General features: G+C 34.8%; 2 protein-coding genes across 5 annotated transcripts; one reads left to right on the forward strand and one right to left on the reverse strand.

Moving 5' to 3' along the window:
- Positions 712-7909, forward strand: LOC109360564 (ATP-dependent RNA helicase DEAH13). Of its 4 annotated transcripts, none has more exons than XM_019605544.1 (12): positions 712-787; positions 1002-1069; positions 1167-1239; positions 1341-1415; positions 1510-1559; positions 1660-1720; positions 1806-2186; positions 2555-2791; positions 2884-3114; positions 3747-3863; positions 3985-5199; positions 5623-7140. In XM_019605544.1, the coding sequence occupies exons 2-12, from the start codon at positions 1008-1010 to the stop codon at positions 7138-7140; spliced, it is 4020 nt and encodes a 1339-aa protein (XP_019461089.1). In that variant the 5' UTR covers positions 712-787; positions 1002-1007. The 4 variants fall into 4 exon arrangements, with proteins under 4 accessions (XP_019461089.1, XP_019461088.1, XP_019461087.1 ...); XM_019605543.1 differs by lacking the exon at positions 712-787 and adding an exon at positions 837-905; XM_019605542.1 differs by lacking the exon at positions 712-787 and adding an exon at positions 842-905 and having other exon boundaries at positions 997-1069.
- On the reverse strand, positions 10905-11761 carry LOC109359531 (basic leucine zipper 43-like). The gene has a single exon (XM_019604233.1). It carries the CDS (start codon positions 11621-11623, stop codon positions 11018-11020), a length of 606 nt encoding a protein of 201 aa, XP_019459778.1. The 5' UTR covers positions 11624-11761; the 3' UTR covers positions 10905-11017.

Genomic DNA, 12228 nt, shown 5'->3' on the forward strand with positions numbered 1-12228 from the left:
ATATTTATATATTTTGTAATAATCAATATGTAAAAATAATTATTAAATAAATAATATGATATTTACATTATAAATTTATGATCATAACCAAGTATGTGTAATTTATTATGAAATAATAATAAAATATATGATATATATTCTCAAAATAATAATAAACATATATAAAAATTTAATTAAAAATTAAATATATAAATTTGTGAGTACCCGTTATGGGTATTATAAAACTCGCTCTCACCTATAAGTTGTTATTGCGGGTACCCATTACGAGTATTTCCACAGATACCCATATGTAATTTTTGTCACCCCTACACATCATTAATTAATATAAGATTATTTAAATTATGCTTTTCATATAAAGTTAGGGTTGGTGTTTATCAGGCTAGTGAGTACATAACATTAGTTAGCAACAAAAAAAAAGGAGTGGGGTATTATACTATTATTAACTTAGTAATGCAAGTGTCACATTGAAAAGTGGGGGGGCAAGAGTAATTTGCCCAAATTCTTTATGGTTATGAGAAAAAAATGTATACTTAACTAACATAAATTTTATATATAATCATTATATCATTTATATTTAATCAGGATTAATTCTTAAAAAAACTAATTTACCAATTATATATAAATTTTTACATCATATCAATCTATTATTATTATTACTATTATTATTTTCACCTCCAAACTACATGATATGAATAAAATCATCCCTAATGTCGAAGCAAACAAGCAGCCGCTCCTTCCCTCCCTACTAACACACACACCAACCAACTCAATCTTCTTCTTCTCAAGTGTTAGCTATTTTCACTATTTCCCTCCTTTCTCTTTTTTTCATTTTCAAATATTTAAAAGAATAAGTTAATCCAACTGCAGCATCACTTATTCTCTCCCGTGGTTGCAGCGTTGAAACGGTGCAAATCCTCCTCTTCAATACTTTAACCTGTGCATATGTGTGTGATTCTTCTTCTCTATCTGAAGCTGTGTGTTGTTTTTCTGTGTTAGCGCAGTGCATAATGGATACCTTCGAAAGTCGCAGTGGCCACATTGAATTCAATTCTCAGACCGATTCATTCAGGTGAAATTGCAAAACAAGGGAACAGTTTTCTTTTTTCTTAATTTATAAAACTATGGTTCATGTTTGGTTAATCCTCTGAATTTTTAATTTTGGGTAGTTTGGGAGATGGTGGGAGTAATGCATTAATTATGCCAGCTAAGAAGGCGAAGAAAAGGAAAGGGATGGAACAGGTATGGGCAATGTAGAATGTTTATTGTTATTGTTATTATTATGTATTCGATTTGTATGTTACACAGTTTGAGTGATCAATGTTTTTTCGCTTTCTTATTAGGCACGTGGAAAAGTTCAATCAAATAAGAAACAGAAGTTGAGCAAACCTCAGAAAAGGAAGCTGAAGAAGTTAGAGGTTTGTGTGGTGGATAGAAAAGGGGGAATGATTTTCACTCTTTTCCATTTTCTGTTTTGAGTCTCACGATGTTTGGTTACCTTCATAAATGCAGAGTGATAAGGAGAAACAACTTTTGCTGGAAAAAAGCATTAAGACTCTAAAGTATGTGAATGAATTACTATCAAGTTATGGTTTCTGCTTTAATACTATTGTTTGTGGGAAGCACTAAGTTGTTGAATAATATCTGGATCATTTTTTGCAGTGAAAACACACTTCCAGAGTTTGCATATTCTCTTTTGCAGTCTTCATGCGATATCAATCGGGTTTGTATTGTTGATACAGCGATAGTTTTTTGAAACTTTTTAAGTCTCGGAACTGTTTGTTTACTGATGTCACTGCATTACTTAGGCTGAGACTCTGAGGGAAAAGCGTCTGAGGGATGTACAATTATTAAAACAAGGATTGGAGGTTCCACATGATGATGATGATGAGCAACCTCAGGATGCAGATTTTCCGTGTACAATTGAATCTGAGGCAGAAGAGATTCATTTGGCACACGAACCTGAGGAAAATGACATAGTTCAACCAATTAGAGCAGAAAGAAAACTATTAAATACATCTGTTCCATTGGAGTCCTCTCAAGAACCAGTTTGTGGCCATGAAGATGTAAATCATAAATCTGTTACTGAACCTCAACCTAATGATTCCATTGAGAAGCGACCAGATGAAATCAAAAGTTCTTCTCCCATCTTTTGTTCTAATGATGGGATAAAAAGAACCGAGTCAAAGGTTTGCTTCCTATTCAGATGGTTTGTAGCTGTATATAATCATGATGCAATATTTTATTCCTTCGATGTTTGGACAATTGGGTGTATTGGCATATTTGGCACGCTTATGAAACCATGTTTTTATTTGTCTTTTTATTGTTTACAAATTTTTTAATACACTTGTTTTAATCCTCTCAAGTATTATTTTGTTAGTTATTTAATATTGGAAGGAATCATCTTTTACAAGCAACGCTGTATGCCTATATATATGTAATGGTAATCAATGTCATATATGTTTCTGTTAAGTATTGGGCCTCATTTATGAGGTCTCCTTTTTGTCTATCCGTAAGTTACTTCAATGTTTTTTGGCATTTTTTTAACATGGGACAGGACACGACAGATAAGAACCCTAATTCTAATCTCAAAGGACTCACAGATCTTTCTGCACAGAGGCCTTCAACTACCCCTACAATTGTACATGTATACAGACCAACTGAGGTTGAAGAGAAAAGAAAGGATCTCCCTATTGTCATGATGGAGCAAGAGATAATGGAAGCTATAAATGACCATTCTAATGTTATCATATGTGGAGAAACTGGATGTGGCAAAACAACTCAAGTTCCTCAGGTGAGTATGTCTGATGCTTGAGTGTGAAGATATCTTTTATGATTCAAACCTAGCTTACCTTTTGTTTATGTTTTTCCCTCCAAATTTATCAGTTTCTTTATGAAGCTGGTTATGGTTCAAGTAAGTCCCATGTTCACAGTGGTATTATTGGTGTTACTCAACCACGTCGAGTGGCTGTTCTTGCCACAGCAAAACGTGTGGCATATGAGCTTGGTCTTCGTCTAGGGAAGCAGGTTGGCTTTCAAGTTAGATATGACAAAAGGATTGGAGATAATTGTTCTATCAAGTTTATGACTGATGGAATTTTGCTACGAGAAGTTCAGGTTGTTATGTTTTTACATCACTATTTTTTTCTCATTTGTTCACTTTAGAAGCTCTATCAACCATCAAGTTCATAGTTGTGTAACAAATGAAAAAATTGTGAAGACATTTGTTCAGTTTCTGGTTAAAAAATGCAGACAAGTCCATTAGAACTTAGAAACATGTTAATGTTAATGTTAGAATTCATTGTTCGTTAAAGCTTAATACATGATAGAATCTTTTGAATTTGTTGTTCATTGTTGAATGTCGTAATCATTCATTCTGAGGAATCATTTGCTTGGGAACATGTATTTTTTGGTGAAATACTTGAGAACATTATTATCTATGTGTGAATTACGACCATTTATAGGATTCTGTATATTCATAATAGTTTAGGCTGGAAGTGAAAATTGATTGATTATATATTTTCCTCTTTCATTTGTTCATACCAAGGTTGTTATTATTAGTAATGAAAGCATAATTGCTATCAATGCTGCAACTTGCATTCTTGCTATTGCTTATTATTGTTTTACAGTGATTCCATGGATATGATGCTCTAATGTGATTGTGCATACTTTAATTAGTTACACTAAAGCATGATGAGTAACAGAGTTGAATGTAGTTAAGCTGTTTAATTGAATATCTCCTGTTGCAGAATGATATTTTATTGAGGCGTTATTCTGTGATAATTCTTGATGAGGCTCATGAGAGAAGCTTGAACACAGATATTCTGATCGGGATGCTCTCACGTGTAATTAAAACTCGCCTAAAGGTGAATATGAGAATGATTTATCATATTTTTAGAAATGTTTACAAATGAAATTTATTTTTTTATGTTAATCTTGCCAGTGACATTCTTATCCAGATGCTCTTTTATGTTGCTATTATTGCAGATTTATAATGAACAACAAAAGATGATACTTTCAGGGCATAGTATAAGTCCTGAAGAAATGGTCTTCCCATTAAAACTTGTGCTGATGAGTGCCACCTTGCGAGTACAAGACTTCACTGCTGGAAGGTTATTCCATACTTCTCCACCTGTGATAGAAGTTCCTACGAGGCAATTTCCAGTGTCAGTGTACTTCTCAAAGAGAACAGAGAAAACAGATTATATTGGGGAAGCTTATAAGAAGGTCTTAGCAATTCACAAGAAATTGCCACCAGGGGGCATACTTGTCTTTCTCACTGGTCAAAGAGAAGTAGAGGAATTGTGCAGGAAGCTACGCAAAGCTTCAAAGGAGTTCATCATGAGAAATGTTAAAGGGCCTGTGGAAAATAATTCTGGCACTATGGTCCAGGAAACAAACACTGTTGGGGGAATAAGTATTAACGAGATCAATGAAGCGTTTGAGATTCCTGAAAGTTCAGCCATTCAGCAAACTGATAGGTTTAGTGGTTATGAGGAAGATGAGGGTGATATAGATGAGAATGAGTCTGACTTTTCTTATAATTCAGAAACAGAGAGTGAACTGGAATTCAATGATGATGATGAGCATTCAGAAAACAAGAGTAATATCGTGGATGTCCTAGGACAGGAAGCAAACCTTGCTTCACTGAAGGCAGCTTTTGAAAATTTGTCTGGGCAAGCTCCATTAAGCTCCTTGAATGTGGAGCAGACTCTTTCTGTGAACACAGAAGGTGGGTTAGACCAATCAAAAGTTACCGGGGAGAAGAGAGCTAGAGAAAATAGCAATACTTCTCCAGGCGCGCTCTTCGTTCTACCTCTTTATGCCATGCTGCCTGCAGCATCCCAACTTCGTGTATTTGAAGAAGTCAAGGAGGGAGAGCGGCTTATTGTCGTTGCTACAAATGTTGCTGAAACATCATTAACAATCCCAGGGATAAAGTATGTGGTTGATACTGGAAGGGAAAAAGTAAAAAACTATGACTCCTCTAATGGCATGGAAACATATGAAATACAATGGATAAGTAAGGCATCTGCTGCTCAACGTGCAGGCAGAGCTGGAAGAACCGGACCAGGACATTGTTATCGTCTCTATTCTTCTGCTGCCTTTAATAATGAATTTCCCGAGTACTCTCCTGCTGAAGTTGAGAAAGTACCTGTTCATGGTGTTGTCCTTCTCTTAAAATCCATGCATATTAAGAAGGTATGTTTATGTTTTCCCTTTTCTTGAGTTTTCATTCCGTCTGCTTGTTTATATTGGGTGCTATAGTTCAGAGGCAGAGAACTGTTCATGATTATCATGTACTTTTCCGTTCTAATTGCCTGGGTATTTTATCTTGGACTGACTGATGGAATGGGATCCTTTTCAAGCTAACATGATTTCCAATACAGATATCACTAGCAAGATTGTAATTAGACTGTTGCAATTTTGTTCTAAGGCATTAAATGCTGCTTTTACTGTCCTTTGCTCCTGAGTTGTCAATTATGTTCTATACCACATAATTTATTTAACTTCTCTGTTTTTGGTGATGTGATTTATTCAGTTCCTGGTGAAACTGGATTATATTTTGTTTTCCTTTTTAGTTTTAGATCTTTTCTGTACTCATTACTTTTACTTCTCATACAGGTTGCGAACTTCCCGTTTCCTACTTCTCTTAAGGCTGCTTCTCTGCTTGAAGCCGAGAATTGTTTGAAAGCTCTAGATGCACTTGATAGCAAGGATGAACTTACACTTTTGGGAAAAGCCATGGCGGTTTTTCCCATGAGTCCTCGCCACTCTAGAATGCTCCTCACTGTTATTAAAAACACAAGACACTTACATAAATGTAATCCAAATCTGCTTTTGGCATATGCCGTTGCAGCTGCTGCAGCATTGAGCTTGTCAAATCCTTTTATAATGCAATATGAAGGAAGTGATGGCAGTAGAGATTCAGAGACGCATGAGAAATCTGGCATGGGAGACAGTGAGAAAGACTTCGACAAAAAAGAAAAGTCGAAGAGAAAGAAATTAAAAGAAACTGCTAAAGTTGCACGTGAAAAATTCCGAGTTGTCACTAGTGATGCCCTAAGCATAGCTTATGCTTTGCAGTGTTTTGAACATTCCCAGAAGTCAGCTGAGTTCTGTGATGACAATGCATTGCACTTCAAAACCATGGATGAAATGTCCAAACTTAGACAACAGCTACTTAAATTGGTCTTTTATCAGAGTAGTAAAGGTGGTTTCGAAGAGTACTCATGGACTCATGGGACTCTAGAAGATGTAGAACAGGCTTGGCGGGTTTCCTCTAAACAATATCCTCTTTCTGTGGTTGAGGAAAGGCTTATCTGTCAATCTATATGTGCTGGCTGGGCAGATAGGGTTGCCAAACGTGTTGCAGCTTCTTCTAGGGCCTCTGCTGAAGAGAGAAGTTCTCGTGCTCTTAGGTATCAATCATGCATGGTTGAAGAAAGTGTTTATGTCCATCGTTGGTCATCAGTTTCCATCGTACTTCCTGAGTTTTTGGTTTATAATGAACTATTAGAGATAAAAAGACCAGACAAAGAAGGGATAGCAAGTGCCACGAGGGCATACATGCATGGAGTAACAAGTGTGGAGCCAGCTTGGCTTGTTGAGCATGCCAAGTCTTCATGCATCTTCTCTCCACCCTTGACGGATCCAAGACCTTTCTATGATGCCCAGACCGACCAAGTGAAATGTTGGGTTATACCAACCTTTGGGCGTTTCTGTTGGGAGCTTCCAAAACATTCATCGCCCGTTAGCAATGATGATTTTCGGGTGCAAGTGTTTGCCTATGCTTTGCTTGAAGGCCAGGTGTGTCCGTGTTTAAAGTCTGTTCGGAAATACATGTCAGCCCTGCCTGAAAGTATTTTGAAGAGAGAAGCATTTGGTCAAAGAAGGGTGGGAAATCTTTTTAGCAAGCTAAGGACCAGGCGTATTGATAGTTCTGCCATGTTAAGAATGGTGTGGAAGGATAACCCAAAGGAGCTATTTTCAGAAGTTTTGGATTGGTTTCAGCAGAGTTTTCATAAGCACTTTGAAGAGTTATGGTTACAAATGCTTAGTGAAGTACTTTTGGAGGCACAAGAACCGCAGCATAAAACTTCTAAGCAAAAGTTGAAAGGAAAATCTAAATCGTTGAAATGATTGCTCGAAAGTAAAGGTAAAAAGCTGCATATCTGACTCAACCCCATTAACCATTTGCTTAATTTAAGTTACTAACATATGTTCGCAGCATTGACAAAAAACCTGTCAAATCTTGTCCTTGTAGTTTTTATTTGTTAAGCTGTGTTGAAAGAGAACAAAATTTATGTGTAAATGACAAAGAATTTGATTTAAAATTTGTGGAGGATTAAGATATGTTAGGCTTTTGTGAATATGTCAGGGTTAGCATGGACAATTAAGATGTGGGTTCAATATGGTTCCTGATTGCATCTTATCCTAACTAGGATGTTATTCTTTTATTAAACATTATCTTGCCTTTTGCAGGAAAGGAACGAATCCTAGTTTTGGTGCCATGGCCGCCATTGGTGACAAGAAAGTTGCGGTCATCTCCATCACTGCATTCATCCCAAACTAATTGCTTATTATGCTGACTGGTAACAAGTTTATTTCGGAGAGATGCTTCAGAAGTCTAGACAGATTCATTTTCTTTGGTTTGCTCATTTTGTTATACTGCCACCATGGAATGTAAAATGAGAAAATAGATAAGTTGAAACTGATACAAGTCAAAGTTTGTGTTTATTAGTCTTGTATCTTCTTGCTCAATTTATTGGCCTAGAAAAACATTTTTGTAGTGAGTAAACAATATGTAGTTGGTTTTTGGTTGCTAATGAACCAAATGAAAATAAGTAGGTGAAGCTTCTCAGCATTTTTGACAGAGGACATACTGAGCATATTGCCTCGTTCTATATCATTAACAAATTTTCTTATACTCCAAGCTCACGCCCTTCCTATAAAATGTTTTAGAACCATCAGAATTGCTATCATAGAGCATAATAAACTAGTTCTTAACTTAGGTCGTATGAAAATAATGTATTGTGGGCAATGGAGAAGTTCCTGGTACTTAATGAAAGTATGTGTTTGTTTTTAGATTATAGTTATAAACTGTGTGATTATAATATGTTAGATTATTTACTGAAAAAAAAGTCAGCACATTGAACTTTTACCGTTTTATTTTTGTAGGTGTAAAAGTTGTGAGTAAGATTGTTAGACAGAAGTTTTTATTCTAATTGATTTTGCCAAGCCATTGTCATATCTATTGTGACATTTTTTTGTAGGCTATATGATACATTTATATTAAAATGTGAATGAATCATTTTAGTAGCATTGAAAAAATATCTGTAACTTTTTCTAAAATATATTGGCTAGAGCAAATCATTAGCATCAGAGCTTTATTTAGGCATAGTGCTTTGTGATATTTTGCAATATGATAACAGTAAGTTACATCTTATAACTAATAACTATTATTGGAAATTTTACTTATTTATTTTCTGTCTATCATCTTCTATAAAAAAGACATTGAAATGACCATAACATGTTTGATCCATTATCCCAGCCTTCATCAAAATCCTCATAGCAGTCACTGGAAGCATTGTATCCAAAATTTATGTTATCATCTGATTAGACCTGCATGACATAAGGGTCACAGTAGTTTAATTCAATATATCTGTTATGAGATGAATTAACTAAACATGATAGAAGATCTAAAAATCTCATTAGTAATGAATCTCTTATAGGAAAGAGTTTCAAAACATACGTAGGACCTTGTATATGACAAAGTTGCCATTGACATCAGCATTATTTGATATCAATCTAGCAGGATAGCTGAAGGCAGTTCTGAAGATCTCTGCTCCATTATGCAGATGATATTTGTGAGAAAACTTGTTTGATGGGAAGATACTCTAACACTTGAACAAAGAAATGGTTGATGAATATGCACGTAAAAACTTTCAAAGCATGTGTTACTACACTGACCTTTAGGTTTGATTCGTCCCCACCAATTTAAGTATGTTAAATGCAAATGAGATGAACCGCGAATCCCCTTCAGGATACTTTGGAAAACGTTAATGTGTTTTGCAGAAACACACGAAGCGTATAGTTTACAAAATTTATGGTTCCTACACTTCTCTCATGCATTAGAGAAATGGAGGATAATTTCTAAGAGATCAAAATTTGTGTGTTCCTTTATGCCTTGAAATGTCTTTTATTTATAGAAATATTCACATCACTTAGTGAAGAGAAACACATTTAGGACTTTGCACTTATTCACGAAATGGGTATATAAACTGACGATTCAGTTTTATGTTAAGGAAGTATCATAGCCTAGCGGCAGTGGCATTGCTTGGCATAGAAGAGGTTCCTGGTTTGATTCCTTGTGATTGCGTACAACCACCAAAATATCTATATACTCGTTATGTGAATTCAGATATTTTAGAAATATCTTTTACATTATTTCCATATAAGATTTCCATATCTTCAACTAAAAACAAAAAGGGCACAACATGAAACCAATACTTTGTAATACACATTTCAAATAAGAAGTTAGTTATATGTTAAACACGATGATGAACAAGTTAGATGTATGAAAGAGAGTTACGTTTTGTTCTTCATTGTCTAGGAGTTCTTTGATGCCATCCACCTTCTTGGTCTACTGAACTATTCACATTATTATTGATAATTTGTTCTTAAGAGAAAGGTTCTGGGTTTTGTTTGACTCTCTCCTTGAAGATTATCAAAGCTAGCACAACAACAACTTGGCCTAATTTTACAAATTTTCAAAAAGCTTATAAGATTTGCATTAATGCTATCAAGATTCGCTTGTCAACAATCCAATCCAATCATGCTAATGCCACACGCCTCTTCCACCCAAAGTTAACTCATGTTTATCCCTTGTCTGGTTTAATTTGCCCAAACTTTAACATAAACAAATCTCCAACCTTCTTCAGAGACTGTCTCTTATGTGTTAGTGAATGTTTAGATCATACACCTTCAATAGAAAAATAGAGACATAACTTTTTTTGTACTACTGAAAATATCATATCACCTTTTGCGTAATCTTTTGAAATGTGTAATTGCACCTCTCAACAAGTGCCGCTCCCAAGAATCGAACTTTTTGACCTTTTGATTATCCTGAGGATATAATAAAACCTTATATTTGACAATTTGGTAAAGGGATTCAAAACTGGATAGATAATACACTTCTTTGTCCCTTTTGTGAAATATAGTATTTATTAATTTAAGCAACACACCTGAAACATAGGCTCCACTTTATTACATAATCCACATTATTGTTAGTGACAAGTCTGAATGATGGGGTACCATGTAGGACTTGATCATGCCCTTATGGGAAAAAAACCTATGAATAGTTACTTTTGTTACGTATTAGTGGATACCCTTTTTGATTATATGTTATATGCTCATTGTGGTAATAATATGTATGATGATGATGATCCACTACCACCCTCCACCAGAATTTGTCTCATTGTTCCTGTATAACTCTGTACATTAATGGACACACCCTTGTGGATGTTCTTTCAGATTTATGATCCCTTGTTTTACTTTTTCGCTTGCATAACTCATTCCTTACTTATCTCTTTGGTCATACAAAAGACAAAAGTATTGTAAAATGTGCTCCTTACTTATCTTTTAAGTGATATACCATTGTATCAGTATCTTAATCAATTTAATGAATGACCAGTACAATATTAATAACATGTTTTTACTGTTAAAATGATATAGACAAAGTTTCATTTGTTAATTTATGATTGGTATTGATATATGGTATCATTTTCAGGTTAGGTACTAGTACACTGCTTCACATGTTAATTACGCGGCGAGATGTTAACAAATCTAACTACCTATTCATTCGGTACTATGAACATAAACGTAAATTTGATGATATTATATTGAAACCAAGAAAAAAAGTTCAAGAGCTGTTATTTAATAATACATATGGTTCTATACTCATACAGCTCCAAAATGGACATAGAGTAATGTCTTATGTAATAGAAAATAGCCTCATTTAGTTAATCAAATCCAAAGAAGTGTTTGATTGGTTTGAAGATTCAGCTTTGAGTTGAGATGCATGAATTGGAACCTCATCAAAATCTCTGAATGTGGAAGCAAAAGAGTTTCCAATTTGCATGTCTGATATCATTTGGCGAAGATCAGAAGTTTGTTCCTTCAATAGTACATTCTCTTGAAGAACCTTATCATGTGACTCAGAAACATGGTTGAGTTTATCAACAAGTTTGTGATTCTCAGTTCTGAGTCTAACCACCTGTGACCATAGTTCATCCAAGTGTTTTTGCTTCCTCATCCTTGATCTGCGAGCGGATTCTCGATTCGATATCATTCGTCGTTGTTTCCTTTCATCAATGATGTTTAGATTAAGTTCATCAGCTTCATCAGAAGTTGTTGAGTTGCTGCTAAGGTATGAAAGAGGGACAAGTTCATGGGCATGGCCTAAAGAAGGGTAATGGTAGTTTGGCAAGTTGTTTAAGAGACTATTAAGATGGAAGTTTGGGATTTCACTCTGCATCAAGGAAAAGTTGGTGGTTGGAACTAGGAATGGGTTTTGATTTTCAGGTGCTAGATAATGGGTTCCTCTCATTTCACTTGGAACCATGGCTGGAATCTATAGTATGATACTTGAAGGGTTGTGTTTAAGTTATATGGTTAGAGGCTTAAATGATAGGGTAACTGAGGAAGGTAGTGTGAGAAGTGGTTGGAATTTATAGGAAGATGAGGGCAGAAAAGTGGGCCAGTTTCAGCTAAGAGTCATAGTGCCAGGGCTTACATGTGCAGAAGAAGTTCAACAATAATTAGTATGTATTTCTTCTCATAATAATGTGTGTATATAAGTCGGCTCAGCTAGTATATGAGACTATCACTATATATCATATATGTATATAAAGAAAGGAAAAATTAAGATTTCAGATAAGATATTTAGAAGTTGATGAGAAATAACAAAAATCTTGTTTTAATGTAAGTAAGCGTGTAAGATAATATGGAAATACCACTTTTTTATGATATATGTGGATATGTTTAGTCCTTGCCATAAAGTATTTTGGTTATATTTATGTGGCTATGAGTAATACTGTATATTTTGTTACCTATGGCTGTCAATGGAAATTTATGATTTAAAAACTATTGGCAGGAGATAATAAAAGAGAAAAAATGATGATACAGTTTGAGGATGATGCTTCAATTATAATTATGATTTAAATAATT

This window comes from Lupinus angustifolius, chromosome LG11 (genome assembly GCF_001865875.1).
Source record: "Lupinus angustifolius cultivar Tanjil chromosome LG11, LupAngTanjil_v1.0, whole genome shotgun sequence".
Taxonomy (NCBI): Eukaryota; Viridiplantae; Streptophyta; class Magnoliopsida; order Fabales; family Fabaceae; genus Lupinus; species Lupinus angustifolius.

Excerpts from the sequence above, each read along its gene's own strand:
- LOC109360564 (XM_019605544.1), top strand. The coding sequence starts at position 1,008 with ATGGATACCTTCGAAAGTCGCAGTGGCCACATTGAATTCAATTCTCAG. Across the intron at positions 3,864-3,984 it reads TAATTAAAACTCGCCTAAAG|ATTTATAATGAACAACAAAA; the intron begins GTGAATATGAGA and ends CTATTATTGCAG. Across the intron at positions 5,200-5,622 it reads AATCCATGCATATTAAGAAG|GTTGCGAACTTCCCGTTTCC; the intron begins GTATGTTTATGT and ends CTTCTCATACAG.
- LOC109359531 (XM_019604233.1), bottom strand. The coding sequence starts at position 11,623 with ATGGTTCCAAGTGAAATGAGAGGAACCCATTATCTAGCACCTGAAAAT.